This window comes from Aptenodytes forsteri, unplaced genomic scaffold (assembly GCF_000699145.1).
Source record: "Aptenodytes forsteri isolate BGI_AS27 unplaced genomic scaffold, ASM69914v1 Scaffold8, whole genome shotgun sequence".
Lineage (NCBI taxonomy): Eukaryota > Metazoa > Chordata > Aves > Sphenisciformes > Spheniscidae > Aptenodytes > Aptenodytes forsteri.
Window position 1 is genome coordinate 13,108,250 of NW_008796218.1, and position 18,176 is coordinate 13,126,425.

Consider the following 18,176-nt stretch of genomic DNA (forward strand, 5'->3'; position numbering starts at 1 on the left):
AAACAAACTTTTCTCTTTTATTAAAAAAAAAAAAAAATAGTGGAGGCTGCAGTACAAGGTAGTCCAAGGGACTAGTACAAGGTAGTACAAAGAGACATCCCTTTTCCATTCCAGACTGGAGAACTCTGGACCCACACAGCAGTTCTGCTTTGCCCAGTTGCTTTTCTGGCAGAGATCTGAAATGCTGTAGCAGCTCGAAGGAGGAAGAGAAGTGCAGCCCATTTCCAGTCCCTCCAACTTCCGATGCTACAGTCAAGAAACTATACAGCCAGCACTGCTCCCACAGGTCCTTTGTGTTTTCCATCAGGCCCTCATGGGCAGGAGACACCCGCTGCCTCTGCCAGCATATTACCAGTATTTAATTATTAATACCATATAAAAAAAATTACTCTCAGCAATTTGTAAAGCACAGGACAGTCCTTTGAAACATGAGACCAAGTCACAATATTCAGCCCGAGCAATCACAGAGTTCACAGCTGCAATCACCGTGCTACTGACGGCATTTAAAATGACTGAAGATGTGTGGCTTGCTTCTTTCTTTTCAATACACAAAGATTGTCTGAAAACCCTCTGAAGTCAAACACAAGTTTTTCATTTACTTCACAGGTTTACAGTCTTCAGCAGACTTTAACCTACTGAAGAAGATATCGTCAAGGAGAAGTTATCCAGAACTATTCAGAAAAGACTAAATGGGAAATAATTAACCAGTCTCCCTAACTGTGATCAAGTGCACAAGCTATTAGAAAAACAGAACATTTTGTAGGTGGCAAGCAAAAATAATTTAATACAACTAATTGGAAAAAACTGATATTCTCATTAAGAACTCCACAGGCAATGTCTGGTTCATAAAAAAAAGGATTATAACATTCTAGTTCAGTAAGAAAATGCTCCAGGAAGTTATTATAATGCATTATAGAAGAAAAACTTAAAAAGCCAATGTTAAAGTAAGAGCCATAAATAAAAAGAAGTCTCAACAGATTACATAGTGAAATTAAAAGTTTGCAGGACAAAATTAAAAATAAAGTAGGATCTCAAAACATTAATGCAAGCTTTAATCTAAATAGAAAGACAAATACAAAATTAACCAGGTTACCTCATGTGGTGGAAATGCTGCTTCATATGTTCCATTATTTAGTAATCTATTAATACCTAAAAAGAAAAAAGCATTAATTCTGATATCAGGTTTTTATACACATTTAATTTCAAGCAGTGAGAATTTTCAAGTTACAAATTGAGAATGTAACTTAATATTAGATGCTCAGGATGCTGCTGAACACAACAGTAATCAATAATCCCACCAGCTGGTTGCGCAGGTCGTGCTGATCCCTCCAGATTTCTGACTCTGACCAAACTACAGCAAATTTCTGAGGGCCAACATCTGCAACTTTTCTCTCAGGGTCAGGTGCTCGTGCCAGATCAAGTGTGAGAAAATAGTTACCTTCAGGTTGTATTCATCAGAGCATACGATATAGATTTTATGGGTGACCAGATGATCTGACATACACAGAGAGTGGTACGGACAGACGATCCTTAAGGCAGCAAAACCCCTACAGGGTTAAAAGCTAACCTGCTGTTATTTTTAAATGTAAGCCATCTGAAGGAGATTGTATCAGAGCAGGGCTCTGCACCATACTGGCTACAGCATTTTGGATCAGTTCCTAGAGTCTTCCTAAAACCAGATTTGTTGTACTATCAAAGCATATTATAAAAAAAATAAATAATAAGTAACTGTTACTAATTATAATAAAAAGATTCAGTAGCCTGTAAGCACACACCCATAGCCAACAGTTTCCCCAGGAAATAAGTACTTGTGACAGATTTCAGATTTGTCCATTCAAATATACAAATTATGCTAAACTGATTTCGTAATGAAATTTGCCATTATCAACTTCAAAGGCATTAAATTTTAACCCTTGTTTTCTATGTTTTTCTTACTACTGCTTTTCTTCAGAAGCTCAAGCAACAACTTTCTGTAATTCTAATTTTAACCCGTTTTCTATGTTTTTCTTACTACTGCTTTTCTTCAGAAGCTCAAGCAACAACTTTCTGTATAACTATCATCTTCATAAGTAGAAGGTTTTAAGTATGTCTATATATATTTAATTCTTAATTTAATTCCTGCAAAGAAAACAGGAAATCATACATACATCCCCTGTTCATTGCAAATGAAAATGAATAGTTAGACCTTCTAAAAAATAATACTGCAATAGGAGAGTTGATATAAACTGAATTTAGTCTTCAGGTCAACTGTCTCTGAGCTGCATGGAGACATCAGACAAGTTAAGTGTAGCTCACATCGATTCTGTTGGACTGGAACTGCTGGGTAGTAGCAGAACTACTAGGACCAGTCCTAGAAAACCCTCGACAGTTTTCCGAGGTATATGTTACCTTTATTGTGGCTCTTGATCACATAAAGTTATCATAATTTCTCCAATTTATTTTAAAGAATGAGTAATTAGGTGAAAAGCATTGCCAATTTTCACTGAGTTATTTAAGAAAGTAATTGATGTGACATTCCTTCAACTCTGTTACTGAACGAATAAAAAGATTTCAAGGAACGGCAAAATTAATTGAGTTTACTCAAATGATACTTTTCCAGGCAAGTAAAGATATAACATTTTTATAGCTTCAGGTTAAGAAAAAGATACAGCATTCTCACCCATTTTGGATTTTCCATCTTCATACTTAGTTCTCTGTAGCATATGATGCACGATTCTACTTCTTGTGGAATTGCTGAAGAAGCTGTCCTTGTTGTTTATCGTAAAACTATTAAAATAATGAATGTCTTTCAATATTCAAACAATGCACAGGTGTTGAATCATAGCTGCTCAAATGTTTTCTTCTTACAGTGATTTATTGGATCTTTACCCTCCTTGGCTACTGCACAAGATGTAAGATTTTACATCCCTAGAGCACCTTCTCTGGTCCAATAAATTTATCATTATCACAGATTATTGTTGGCAAAACAGAGCAACTAAAACTAAATTCTAAAATATCCTACTATCTAGACATTTCTGTTCTGGATATAATTAATCAAAAAAAGATCTTCAGAAGCAGTGGTCATTCTCAAATTCAAGTTACTTATGAGTTGGCAGATGTCTGTCATGGAACTACCAGAACTACTATTTAGGGGGAAAAAAAAAAAAAAAATTATCTCCATGCACTGGACACTTGAGTAGTAGCTCCACATCCACTTTCCCTTAGAGAATCCTAGGATAGAACCAAATAAAGCATCCTTTCCTAGATGGTTCTGGTTTCTGGACGCCAGAAATCTGACATGCAGGAGCTTTTGCCTACTTAGCTGTGCCAAAAGTGATGCTATTACAATTGATAACGTCAGCTGAGCTGGTTGAGAAATAACACCAAAAACAGGTGATTGATCCAATGCAATATAGTCAATTACAGAAAAAAAAAATTGAGATTATAATACAATTACTCTATCTTTCCAGGGTAAAGTCAGTCCACTAGAATACAGCTTCTTTACCGAGAAGAAAAAAATCCCTATTTAGCCTAATTTATACTTCTACTTTAAATGAATTTTTCCCTCCTAAAAGATTTATCACAAAATATGTTTAAAATGAAGAAACAGACAGAATTTTCAAGTCTTACTTTTTGGGTCCTGAAAAAATCTATAGCACAGTTAAACTACATCATCAAATCATGCTGATTTGAACACATATAGTTTTTATTTGGTGTATATATATTTATACTGTCAGAGACAAAAGCATTTTTAAAATGCAGATTTGATGAGAAAGAAAAAAAATCATGACTAGTTGTAGCTTTCCTCCAGGTGTTCCCAATTTCAACAACTGTCTCAGGTTTTGCCTAAGTAAAAGACGTAATTAAGCAAAGCAAACTTGAGCTAGTATTTGTATTTTGTAGTGTAATGGAAAGAAAAACTTCTAAACCAAAAAGGCAGTGTTCATTTTTCAGTCAAATTTTTGCCTATACTACTAAGTGACCCTCAAATAGCAAGTAACAGAGAGTAGATTTTAGCCTTAAGAGAAAACCCACAGAAAATATCAGCTATGATACTGGGTATTTGTCAGTGACCATCTGTTAACGGCTGCCTCTGTGGCACTTGCTTAGAAGAACTGAGAAAATAAAAAAAATCCTTGTGGTCTCTGGCACTGCCTTTCCAGTTCCAGCACTTACTGGTGTATGCGTGCACGGCTAAAGGGTGCTGTGTAGCAATCTGTTTCTTCCAGATCAGGTAGGGCCTCCTTATCAAGCTTCATCGGATTTCTGGGCAACCAACTTTTCAGCTCTCTCATATTCCTCTGCAAACTAAGACAATAAGAAATCAGATTTACATGCTTTCACCTGCTTGTTATTTCTAGCTGCAACATTGCACATTTAGTGACATCATACTAGAAATGAAAGCAGGAAATTTCCACATTAATTAATTAAAAGAAAATAAGGAGTTAAGAGTAAAATTAGCAGTATTTATTTGTGATCTATCTTGCACACTTTACTCAAGTACAACTCATCCTAAAATTAGTGGGATTATGGTCTGAGATGGGACTACAGTATTGAGTCTGGGGAAAATGATTTTCCAAGGTAGTTCATCTGGCAGAACTGTGGATGCTTATGCCTTACTCAAGAACATATCTAATTTCTCTAGCCCCACTGGACAAGGCAAGTGTAACTCCTCCTCCCTCCCTTGCCTGGCAACTCTTGACACTAAAATTCATAAAATTTTAAATACGAGACTGCTCAGGATCAAATTTTTATGGTTTTCTGATTTCAATAAAGCTTTCCCCTGCAAAATTTTCATCAAAATCCAAGGCCCGATATTGCCTTACAAAACAATATACCTATACATCAAATAAAGGATACGTTATACAGAAATGGTTATACAGTCTTTAGACAAAAAACTAGGTATGGCTTCATGCAATTTCCTAAAAATTGACATTGTAAACCACAAATAGAACATAATCTTTGTATCCTCAATTACATTATCTACTGTAATTGAGCCCTAACAAAAAGGGCTTTCTTCCACTGGCAACTTGCCTAAATAGTATCTCAGGACATGGTTTATACAGGGGAAAATCTAGGTTTTTTTCTAGTGCAGTTAATTTTCAAGCAAATGCTAGAAGTTACCTCCTTATCACTTCAATTTTGCACTCCTTGCTGACCTATATTTTTTCATATTCAACTGCAATGAAATGCAGGTATTTAAGGAGTAGGTCTCATATTACATGAGTGCTACATTACAACCCCATAAGCATATCAGAGATCCAGAAGTCTGAATTTTAGAGAAACATAACCCTAAATAATATTTTTTCAGCAGGATTTGGGCCTTACTCAATGAATATGTATGCATGATATATAAAGCATATGTATCTCATATCCACAAAAAGTGTAAAGCTAAGTATCAGATTTTTTTTTATCTGAGGTGAATACTTAATTGCCTGCACTAAGCAGAAGCACAGCTACCCATTTCATAACTAAGAGTAGTAAGTGATGACACAGTAAGTTGCTCTCAGGCAGCAAAGCCACCTTTGTGAAAATGTACCTCTTATTATCAACATCAGCAAAAAAAAGTTCTACCCCTATTTGACACCCTGTCAGACAAATCTAAGCCAAATGTGAAATCAGAATTTTACACTGACATTGAAAATTCTCAAAATTTTCTTCTTGCTATATATATTGCCAAGGTATTGGTGCACACTCTGTATGTAACTGGTACTGCACTTGAGGGACGCCACTCTATTTGACAGTAAGCATTATGAGCCAAAGAACATAACTATGTTCATAAAGTTGAAACACAGAATACAGTTCCCAGGCAGGCGCATCCCTTAAGTGTCTCCTTTACTCAAATAATACCTTACTGTGTGAGTTGATTATCTTATTGGTTCCAGTGGAAGTTCTCTCAGTAGGAAGTTATACATACTGTATGTAAGTACAGTTTTCACTTTGTTTTCTCCATCCTTTTTTCTGTTGTACACATGCTGATTTTTTTTAGAGTCAAAACCCAGGCTTTTCTTTATTGAGGAAAAAATGCAGATGCATCAGGAAGAAGAACAGAAAAACAATGCATCTGATTTTAGATTTTTCATTATGAAAATCTTTTAGAATTGGTTACGTAAAAAGCCTTGATCATCTTCCCGCTCCAAAAACCTAAAAAACTAGTAGATAATTTTTATCTTAAAGAAATTAGCTCTTTTTTAAAATTCATGTCTGCTCCTTTTAACATGCAAAGTAATGAAGAACAGCATTGGAATAAATCATAAATTATGTCCACATTACATTTGCAATTTCTCTTCTGAGGCAAAAAGGCTTTTATCTAAGGTGTGATTGCTTTTTCGTTACATCGCTTATGGTTGATCACTCCAAAGCTTAGTGCCTTCAGATGGCATAGAATATTTCAACTGAAAAGCACATTCCCACCCCTCCCCATACAAAAACAATCCAGCAAGAGAGACCTCTTCTTGGCTTACATTATTTTATGATTAAAGAAGAAACTGAAGTTTTATGGATTTTTCATTCAGTGATAACAAATTTCAGACAAATTTTTGCCTAAATCATAGGATTAAGTATTAGCAGTCTTACTCAATAGCTTTCTAGGTCTAAAGTAGCAATTTAAATGGATTCTTGACAATCTATTCAGTGTAGTCTATCTAGTAAGAGTAAAAGCAGACAGAGCTGGTCTGGTGGAGTCACTCAGAAAGTCAGGAGTTCATGCAACGAGATGACAAATGCCCCGTGGAACAGTGCTGCAAAGATGTGGGCAGCACTTCAGGTACGCTCTTATTGAAACCACTCCAGCTGGTGCTATTGTAACTTTATGCACCTTGGACTATGGGATATTATTCTGAAACATATATAATTTATTCTTAGATATAAAAATTAATATTTTATGAAGATGCCTGTAATTTCAGCTTTGCTCAACTTTCATGCTCAACTGTACTGTTACATTTTATGTGGTTGGTTGTTCTTTTTTGCAGAACTAGGTTAGGTCAAAAATCTTTGCAGATTACGTTTACTCAGCAGACTGCAATGCAAAGAAACAAAGTATAGGTGAATTTGGAATTATCTGATCAGACTCATGGAGCGAGATGACCAGTGGCAGCTGCTTATTTCAGGTATGTTAGGTATTTTTGACAGCAATCACCACCCAGTATTTTGATAGGTGTTTGTGCCTCTCATACATTGAAAAAATACACCACGTAGCTATCACATATAAGAAAGGCAGTATACCAGTAAGCATGACATTTATCTTCTGTCCTGTCATTCATGCTTCTAATAATCTTTTGCAGACTTTTTAAAGGACATTTATAGATATATACATCTACCATATAACCATGTCAATAAATTCAGAGAAGTGTACATGCCACAGCAGGGTCTAATACACTAGCGTTACCTCATATTCTTAAATTATAGAAACTCTATAGCCTTAAAATTTTACCTTTGATATACAAAGATTTTAATACAGTTCATGATCATAGCTTTGTAAACTCCAGTTAATAACTTAGAAATATTAATGAGATTTGATAAATTACAGAGAAGCAGTTAAGTTTGAAAAGTTGCAAGATGAAAAGAAACAATGACAGCAGAAGAAGTTAAAATGGTGAGATGTGTATGACAGCAATTTTAGAGTTAGCTTTCATTTTTAGAGGTAGCTTCTTTTTCTTCTTCTTCACACTATTCCTTTGTGCACTGGATTGTATATAGTGGCAGAGAAAATATTCAGAAAAATATTCATCCCCAAATTCTCACAAGTAAAAACAGTTGTCTCAAATGAAAAATCAATCTGGCATGAAAATTGTTTATTAGTTGGTTCACAGGTACTGTGCAACTTCAATTGCATGTTTCAGACATCTGTCCTTCTAAATAAAGAAAATAAATTTATTTAATATCTAGGACTCACCAGATGGATTACAGATAAAATGAGACAATTTTGCAGTAAAGCTTGTTGATTTTGCCTTTGTATTACAAAGTACATCACTTACATTTTTCATAATGCACACTAAAATGGAGCAAACATGTGAATGACTGGGAAGAGGAAAAACGCAGTTGTAAATTTATGTTATAGATTGTTTTATTTCAATATATTTTAATTGCTTATGTATTTAAAGTTTTCTCACTTTACCATTCAACAGTGCTTTGTCTATTTTTGTTAGCTGATAATCTTGCAAACTGATATCATGGGACTACTTAAATTCTTCCTGAGAAATAACAAGAGCTCTTCATCACCTAAAGTAACAACAGGAGAACCTAAATCAAACGTAATCTCATCTCAAAATCCATCTCGAGAAAACCGTGATAGAAAACTGTTTCAGGAGATTTCCCTCATGTAAAAATTTTTATATCTTTTCCGTAGGTAATGAGGATTTACAAGACATCATTATGTCTGACTGGAGCAATGGGGAGTGATTACAGCTCACAGTGTCCCCTGTTCTCACTCCCCAGCCCCCCCAGGCTGCTTTCACCCACTGCTGTGTCCTCTTGTACCCTTCTCCTGGCTGACAGAAGCAGCAACAACAGCAGCAGCCGCAGGTGAGGTTTGCATGTCTCTGCCTCCCAGAGAGTTAAACAGCTTTTACTGCAGCGTACAAGTTATTCTGTCAGCTATCAAATAAAAATTCAAAACAGTCTTCAGTGTGTGGCATTGATTTAGTCCTGATCACCAGCACACACGAGAGAAGTTACGTTTGCATGTCTAAGGAAAGAGCTGACTACCAGAATCTGAGACATACACTCGAAAGTATCTTCCATGCTAAAGAAATATGCCTTGGTAACAGCAGACAGAATTGTAGAGATGGCTCCAGTATTAAATCTTTGCTGCCAGGATAAGGCCTTTTTTTTTTTCCTTGGCATAAACACTTTTGCATTTCTAAGAGAACTGGCAAAGCTTTACAGTACTGCATCTTGTTACAGATGAATATTTTAACACTTTAAGCTAACATATTTTGAGTTTTCGGGAAAATTAGATTATTTTCCAAGTTTCCTGGATAAATTTACAACTGCAAATGGATTTTCTTTAGCAGGGTGACTATCTGACAAAATGAGAAGCTACACATCACCCACCAACCTGCCCATGGTTTTGCTCCTCCAGTCAGTGTAATAACATTTTTTCCTGAAAGAACAGCAAAAATCAGCTGAGAATAATCAAGTAGGAGACAGTTGAAATAGATATATACATTATAAAAGAACACTGGACATTTTAAAACATGCATTTTCATAGGCAGAAAGGTGAAAAACACTTTAAAAAGGCAACTGAAATAGAGCAAGTCATTAAAATGCTGTGATTTCACATTATTTTCAAGTTCAAAATTTGTTCCTGAGTGAAAATTAAATTTTAGATTTGTACCTAATATTAATAATAGCTAATCAACAATTAATTCATAAGACACCCAGCAGACAGGGTTCAATGGTGTTATGCTAGTATTCATTTAATGTGGTCTTTCTTAGCTTTTATTTCATGAAACTCATTTTAGAAGAATTAACAAGCTATTAAATGCCTTATGCACTCTATGCACTGAATACCATAAGCACTTAACGCCATTAGATACTATCGTCATTCTCTGAAGTGGTATACCATCACCTTCACTTGACATTTTGCATCCAACTGAAGAACAATACACAGCCCTAAAAAAAACCCTAAGAGTACTAACTGCAACAAACAACTTTTATGCTAACAGTTGTTTTCTCTCCACCCTTCACCTGTAATAGCAACTTAGGGAAACAAGACCAGAAAGTCCCAGTAAAGTCTTCTGAAAACAGTTATTTTGAAACCATATAGAAACATATTTGCTGCAATGTAATATTTTACACATCCAGTTTCATTTTTTCAGGGTTTTTTTCTGGCCTCCTATCATTTCATGTCATTTCAACTACACAAAGGCCTCGATCTTGCAGATTCCTTGGGGTATCCGTATCTTTACCATGGCACTCATCTGGGGACAGTGAAGTTCAGCACCAGGGCCTTTGCTCCTCGCTTATTTCATCTTCTACTTAAAATTTGCCTAAATCCTTTCTACTTCTGCAAGGTTTACTTTTTAGGAGGAATTAAAACAAGCTTATTTGGATACATTAATATAAAAGTTTAGCATTATTTTCAGTCGATATTTTATCCCCCCCCCCCATTCTAACACACACAAAAATGGTACTTTCACTCTGCTACTTCTCCATCACTTCTTAGCCTAAAACCATACATAGTTAACAACACCTGCAACTGCCCATCTGGGCAGTATTTGAGATTGTTACTTTAATGTAAGTAATGTACTTTAATCAATGAAATGAATACATTAAAAGGATTGGGAAGGAAATGTTGCCTAGAAAATACGTGGCCATTGGAAAACTAAGTACCAATCTGCAGTCTGTTGGCAGCCTGACACTTGGTACTACTAGGTAGAATTGTAAATGAAGCAATGAAGAATTATTAAAGGATTTTCAGACATTACTTTTTTTAACAAAACCCTTCCTTCATTCCCTTTAATTGCCCTTAGCTGTTTTGCACAGAGTCCAGGTGAGCTACAGATACAACTAATTTATTCATTATACACAATAATAATTATGTGTCACAAGACATACTTGTAGACACGGATAAAATTAACCTTTTGTCTGAGTTTCAGAAACATAACAGAGCTTCATTTCTACTGACAGACCACATACTTACAAAAACATCTATAAATTGTTAAAAAAAAAGTATAATTGAGTCATGATCTAACCTTGGTGCTGACATAAATCCTGTTTGAAATCATACACAAGACAACAGTGATTACCACAGAGTCTTTTGAAATGCTAGAAAAATTTCCTTTTGTAATTGAAACACTGAGATTCCATCTATATTACATATATGATGTACACTATATATCTGCCAACACATTTAGGTATAGTGCCATGCTAAAATAGTTCTAGGATGCTGGGTGGTCCCTCGGGTCAGCAAAAAGCATTTTTACTTCTCAGCAACAGAGAGAAATAGTTCTTGACCTGTGTAATACATCTATTGATTTTGTTTAGATTCCTCGATTGAGCAAAACAGAACCTAAAGAGTATAAGTTTAACTCTTCGTGTATTACTCATATATGATACTGACATATGTTATATTTTAGTGACCATAACCGAAAGCCAAAATTTCGCAACACTGTTCAAGAGAAGAAGGGTGTACTGCATTAAAGTACTGCAGGGAAGGTTAGCTCTCTTCTTCGATTATGTATTAAAAATGGACAGTCAGAAGCCACTGATAAATCAGATAAAGACTAAGAGAAATAATCTGTTCTTAGAATCATAGAATATCGCAAGTTGGAAGAGACCCGTAAGGATCAGAGTCCAACTCCCTGCTCCTCGCAGGACTACCTGAAACTACCTGAGGACTACCTAAAATTCTTGGGAGGGAACGACTCTAGTTCATTGCAATTGTGGGAGAATTGTATGATTTGAGCTTCCTCTGTCCATTGAATGGAGGAAATAGTTACCTCAGGAAAACAATATATGCCATCCAGTTAAGAAAAGTTTCATTTAAATAAACAAGCTCAAGACTTAAAACAAACAAAAGTGCTTTTGACAGAATATGTAATTAAATTATAAAATGCGTGGTCACAGGATGTTGTTACGGAAGTGTAGACGGCTATTTTTGCATCCATGAAAAGCAATCGGGGCTAATGTAAGCAAAGATGAAGACATGAACTCTGCCTCAGAAAGTCTCTAAACCACAGTCTTCTGGAAAGAAAGGTGGCTTCATGAAACACTGCTCTAGATTTGCTCAACTCCTGTATTGGACACTTTACATTGGCTGCTGGCAGAGCAAAACAGAACTTTGTTCTATTCTGCTACGTCCACTTTGTGTTCACAATAAAACTGTGTTCACTTTTATTTTTTAAAAAGTACAGAAATTAAATAAATAGCCTATTTGAAATAGTCACACAAGTTTTAGATTGCAATTTCATTTAAATTCCTATTAAAATCTTTTTAAAGAGAAAAGAAAAGGTGATCAATTTACTATTTCTCACAGTTCTATTATGGAGGTAGAGGTGGACAGTGGGCTCTTTTTTTACCAAACAAGTGTGTTTCATTCTACAGCAAAACTGCCACAAGGTGAAGCAGCAAAATTTAGCTTTTTATGTACTTTTGGTGTACTGAACTGAGAGGGATAAAAGGAAGCTAAAGCAACAGCCCAGAAACAAAGAAACATGGATCAGACACTTTGGGAAGAAAGAAAAAAAAAAAACAACAAAAAACCCCAAAGAGAATATATTTACCTGTCAGTTAATAATATAATAAACAAACATGACTGATTGCCTTCCAAATAAAGCAGAATTGCAAGTGTCAGCGCTTTTTTTCTTGAAGACCAGATCTACTGATCTGTGAAGTTACTAAAATGATGAAGAATTCAAACCATTGCTAAATCCTAAGTTAATTTTGTGACTTCAAGTATCAAAAGCAAGAAAGAACTATTTTTAAATTGAATTTAGATTGTTTATGTGAGTGTGTACACATATGCAAACACTTCTATATTTAAAATGTTGACAAGTATTATTCAAACTGGAGAAGCTCAAATGGCACTATAATAATATTCTCAAACATATGGAAGATGACTGTTACAGAAAACTTTTTTTTTTATGAAAAGAACTTTGAAGGCTTAATGGGATGATGTGGAAACTCAGTATAGAACTGGCTATTTGAAGTGAGTTTTGAGCAAAGGATGCTTCATGATGACTGTTTCTGGCTTGGGAGCAATGCAAGAGAGCCACACTGTGATAGCTGAAATCAGCAGGGACATGAAAGATAGAGCACTTGGCAATTCAAGCGAGAAAGGAGTGCTGTAAGGGTATTTTCCGTGAGTCACACAGCTTTGGCATCTGGTCACCACTTTAACTCCTGATGAGGTTTACAGCACACTACACGCTCTTCTCTCTCTGGAAGAACATTATTAATTGATTTGAAAAGGGACATTTTCTCCTTTAAAAACTTCTGTATTATTGCAGGAGGTATTAACATCCTACAAATAAATAACAAATACTTATTGCAAAAACACATGACAGCATTTGTTTAGCACATAGACAAGGAACTCAGTTCAGTTCATTATTCTGCCAAAGGAAAGCTAGAGGACCAAGAAATAAAGGTATCTCATTTTATTCAAAGTATGCCAATATGTGTTATATTGGAGACACAGAAGACACCAGCTATTTCTGTCATTTCACTTGCCTTTGGGTAAGACTTCAGAAATACCCTAAAATCATGGAGAATACTTGAGCTCAGACGAAGAATATCTGAAACTCTGCCAAGGACATCCAAAACAATGTGTGAACTACTAACAGTATTTTCTAAAGACGTGCTCAATTTGACTTGGAAGGTAAGTCTGAAAACAAGTACCACAGGTAAATGTGACAAGAACAGTGCCTATTATATATGTTTCTCCCCTCCTTTCTCCCTATCACCTCACTAAATTAAATATAAGCATGCCTGGCCACAATGCAGAAAAGACTGCATTTCAGCCTTCAGTAATGAACTTTTAATAGTAAGCACTAAATTACAAGTTTCTTGAAATAGTTTCCACAGTACCTGAAAGGCATCCTGATGTTCATTCTTTCTGCGTATTTGCACAGTGTCTCCCATGGGCAGTGAATTTTAACAAACATGATATCACTGTTTGTAACAGCTGGCTGTAAAGAGCAATAACAAACAAATACATATTAATAATTCAAACCTCTATGGCATTCACCTTTCTAAAAGCATTCTTCATGGTCAAATTCTGCTTTCAGGCCTGAAGTGGCCATGTAAGTCTGAAAACACTCTATGTGCTCTGAGCTAGACGAAGGAAAATTAATAACTTTTTTTTTCTCTCCCAAACCCTGTAATATGAGTAAACTAGTAACTGTCAAAAGGAATCTGTAGGACAGATCTTTGCTCATAAACACAGCAGAAGTAGAGAAAGGCTTTATGCAGCATTTTTTGACATGGAATAAATGAATTAATTTTAAATCCCCTCCAAATCATCTTAGACGAGCAGTTTGAAGACCATTCTGTGTGTCTCCCATTTAGGGAGAATGGTGCTTGGCTGCTAGAGACGTAAGAACAGCTGAGAGAAGGCTGCTGGTCTCACTCTGCCTAAATGGTAACACCAGGGAATGGTTAAGTAATTGCAGTATCTGCTATGAACTTATAAATGTGATCTCTGTAAGAATTGAGGTTTTTTGTAAAATTACAAGGAATACTCTACACAAATGGTTTTTATCACTGATTTATTTGTACATAAAAGAAGATTTTCAGCATTATAGGTTCCTATATTTATCTTTTCTTACGAACACTTCAGTTCCACGCCCTTCTCCCAGATGTATTTACTTGAGTTTCTATAAGTAAATAGTTTGATAGAGTTAAGTCTGATTAAAGCCTCCCAAAAACTCGAGTAATGCAAAGTTTGGTAATTAAAGGTAAAAGAAAATTTAGTTAAAGTGTTAATAAAATTTTAAGTTTTCACAATTCTACCTACCTACCATAGTCATATCACAGTTCAATAACAGTACTTCTAGGATTTTCTTTTTCTCAAAATATGTGCATAAAAAAGTACTACTGGACAACAACTTAAAACACTTGATATCTAGAATTATGATCTTATAAAAATGTATTTTTTCTGAAGTGTCAATACTTCTGAATTGATTCCAGCTGAGCTTGTTCTGATTTCAGTAAGTACCACAAAATCAGATAATTTTTTCTACTAGGCTTGAAACAATTTTTAAAAGCCTTAAAAACAAACTTTAAACTACTGTCAGGTCGGTTATTTATGAATATTCCACAAGCTACATTGTCAGCTAGAACTTGCAAGGACTTCAAATCAGTTAAAAGCTCATTGCTTGAACACAGAACATGTAAGCTAATTCTATCGAGTTGAAAAGTATAAATCAAGATGAAAGACACATGAAGTATAGGAGCTTACTTCAGGATAGACTAAATATATGCCTGTTCTAATAAGTAATTCATGAAACAGCAAAAATCCAAGGCTGTTTTCCTGGCTTTGTTTTCCTTCCTTTTTATATTAATACTGCCATTACTGACGCCCCAATCACAATTTAACATGCTTACAATTTAACATGCTTGTGAAATGGTTCTAGATGGACAAATAAAGGCATTTGCCCATCATTTCACAGAAGGAAACTGAAAATGCCTGAATATCCACACACTCCACTACCAGGGAAGGAAAGAATAAAATGCAAGCAAACCCACAATTCCCTAGAATTTATTTTTTGACAATGCAAAGAACACCTTGTTTTTAATATTTATTTAGAAGATTGATTGTGAGTACCTAGACACAAATATTAATTAATCTCTACTGTACCAACAACTGTATTAGGAGCCTTGAAGATACATTAACATGGAATTTTGGGAAAACAAACTATAACAGATCAGAGTCAAGATTACAAAATTACACCCATGCAACTAGGAAAAAAAAAAAGTAAAAAAAAGGGTAAAAAAGGGGTAAAAAAGGGGTAAAAAAAATCCTTTCTAACACTTAAGTTTTTTAAAAGTTTCAGTATTTAAAAAAAAAAGGAGGAGGGATTTGACAGTGCAACTTTGCACTCTGCATAAAATATTTTCATTTTTAATACTATTAAAATAACAGGCTCTTTTTTTTTCTTAATGTATTCAAGAAAATTCAAAAGCCTGAACAGTAGCACTTAAATTGTAAACTAGTCTAGCTCAAAGAAGCCAATGAAGATTAAGCCATGTAAACTAGAGATGGATTAACGTGACATTGAAAATCTTTACCCCTTTAAAAACAGAGACATTTAGCATCATGCATTCTGCTGAAAGACACAGAGGTTATATATTAAAGCAACAACATGAGTTACTGAAGCATCTTCTGTTTTGCAAGCATAAGGAGCTGGAAGTTTTCCCTCTATACTGCACTACACCTGCTCCGATTTAAAAGTGGTTATAATTTGGAGGGTACATGCGTGTGTGTATATGCGTACAAGCATGCACCCCCAAAACATGTTAAAAACACGCTATCAAACAATTGTTATTATTAATTTAATAGCGTTAAACAAAGCCTGACTGGAAAGGCTTGTAAGATTGTCAGGAATCATTTATAAATCCAGTAAGTATGGCTGTATTATAAAGGGGTTTTTATACTACGTAGCTACAAGACTCACCTCTCGTTCTAACATTAAACCTTCTGCTCTCAAATTCTTCTCAAATGTGCTTCTTTTTTCTACCTGTGGACTTGACTTTTTGTAGACCAAGATGTAATCAATGCGTTTTTTGCCATCTTTGAAGAAGAGACCTGATGATGCCATGGCATCAGTCTGGAGAAGATAAAATAAAAATACAATAAATGTGGCATTCATAAAGACAGAGAGCCTCATCCGTGTAACACAGCATTTCCTAAAGCATGGAAATGTCCACATATCCACAGAATGAACATATAAAGAACAAGTCACAAGAACAGGCAGTTCATATGCATCAGTTGCTCAGGATTTCAAATTAATTAGAACAAAACAAAAAAAAGTAGCTCCACAAACCCCATATTCTAGCTATTTCTTTCAGCTGTGGAAAAACCTTAAAATTATTGTATGTTATATATAAACTTCTGTTAATTCTTACTTTCCAGTAGGAATTCATAAAATTTTAAGTCAAGTAAAGTAAACCAAGTTTCCCAGCTTTGTACCTGGGCAAATTTTATAGAATAAACATACTTATATTTTCTCCAAGAGAAATAAATCTAAAAAATTAAAAAAGAAGCGCTATTGATTGGAATATTTTCCTGGATATTCCCATTTAAGTGCTTTTTCAATGTCACGTTAGCAATGTTTAAATCTTGTCTAGTTCCTTCCCACCATGCTTGCAAACACCAGGGATTCTCTGACCTTGATATGAAAACCCTGCTTTACATGCCGCTGCTGAGAGCTATTTTTGCATTCTGTGTTTTACATGATTCAGAATAGACAGTGACTATATCAACTGATGTCAGACTATGAAGACTTGGAAAATCTGAAAAGGTAAACTGAGAAACTAACATCATCTTCTGGAGAATGCAGCACTCATTTTAACACAAACTGTCCGGAACAAGTATGTTAGTTTGAAGTAAGATACATTACACCCATATATATGGGACCAGAAGTCTATGAATACTGCATCTTTTAGCCAACAGGATGCTAGTCTTAGAAATTCATCCTATTTGGATTGTTTGATATGAAATTTATAATACTCAGTTATATCCAATAGTTACACTTTCTATTGATAAATAGAACCAACTGTTAGTGCATGATATCAGCAGTATAAATACTGGATACCAGCTCACTTATTTCTACATGAAAGGTTTTTCTTACTCCTCACTGCCAGCTTTCTACATATTTAGTGCTTCTGAGAATTCCTCAGTCTGCAAAAACTAAAGTTTTCTAACAAGATTTTTCCTCTTTCTCTGCTTTTTTAACTCCCAAAGCAAAAAACAAGAAGCAGTCATTCTCAGACCACCTAGTGTTGCAAAAAAAGCGCATCATCACGCATCTGGGAACATTATTTAAGTACATTAAGCTTCATTTTAGGTACAATTAAGCTTCTTTTTCACCTCAGCAGCTGGTGATGGCATCAATTGTCTTTCTTTTCCAGATGACACTTTTCAAAGCTAACCATAAAAGCATTCTGTTACCTGCTCCAAGGTACATACCTGCTTATGTATTTTATTAACAAGTCTGTAAATACAAAATGAGTGTTAGAAATCTCAGTTTTGTCACACTTGGCTAGAGTCATGCTGTCACTTTCATACTCTGCTTCAGGTGCAACCATCCAGATGTGGAAGCAATTTCAGTCTTTGGAACATAGGAGAGGTGAATTCAAATCATAGAATCATTGAATCATTTAGGTTGGAAAAGACCTCCAAGATCATCGAGTCCAACCATCGACCCAACACCACCATGCCCACTAAACCATGTCCCTAAGCGCCTCATCTACTCGTCTTTTAAATACCTCCAGGGATGGTCACTCAATCACTTCCCTGAGCAGTCTGTTCCAATGCTTGACAACCCTTTTGGTGAAGAAATTTTTCCTAATATCCAATCTAAACCTCCCCTGGTGCAACTTGAGGCCATTTCCTCTCGTCCTATCACTTGTTACTTGGGAGAAGAGACCGACCCCCACCTCGCTACAACCTCCTTTCAGGGAGTTGTAGAGAGAGATGAGGTCTCCCCTCAGCCTCCTTTTCTCCAGGCTAAACAACCCCAGTGCCCTCAGCC

The 18,176-nt window shown here is 35.4% G+C and overlaps 1 protein-coding gene across 1 annotated transcript in view; it reads right to left on the reverse strand.

Moving 5' to 3' along the window:
• ANO3 (anoctamin 3) overlaps positions 1-18,176 on the reverse strand; it is a 224,812-nt gene that overhangs the window by 48,311 nt on the left and 158,325 nt on the right. The window contains exons 5-10 of the mRNA XM_019474510.1: positions 16,098-16,250; positions 13,510-13,610; positions 9,038-9,082; positions 4,156-4,287; positions 2,660-2,766; positions 1,094-1,149 (exon numbers count right to left, since the gene is read on the reverse strand). Coding sequence (XP_019330055.1) covers positions 1,094-1,149; positions 2,660-2,766; positions 4,156-4,287; positions 9,038-9,082; positions 13,510-13,610; positions 16,098-16,250 — 594 coding nt within the window. The remainder of the gene's footprint in view (positions 1-1,093; positions 1,150-2,659; positions 2,767-4,155; positions 4,288-9,037; positions 9,083-13,509; positions 13,611-16,097; positions 16,251-18,176) is intronic.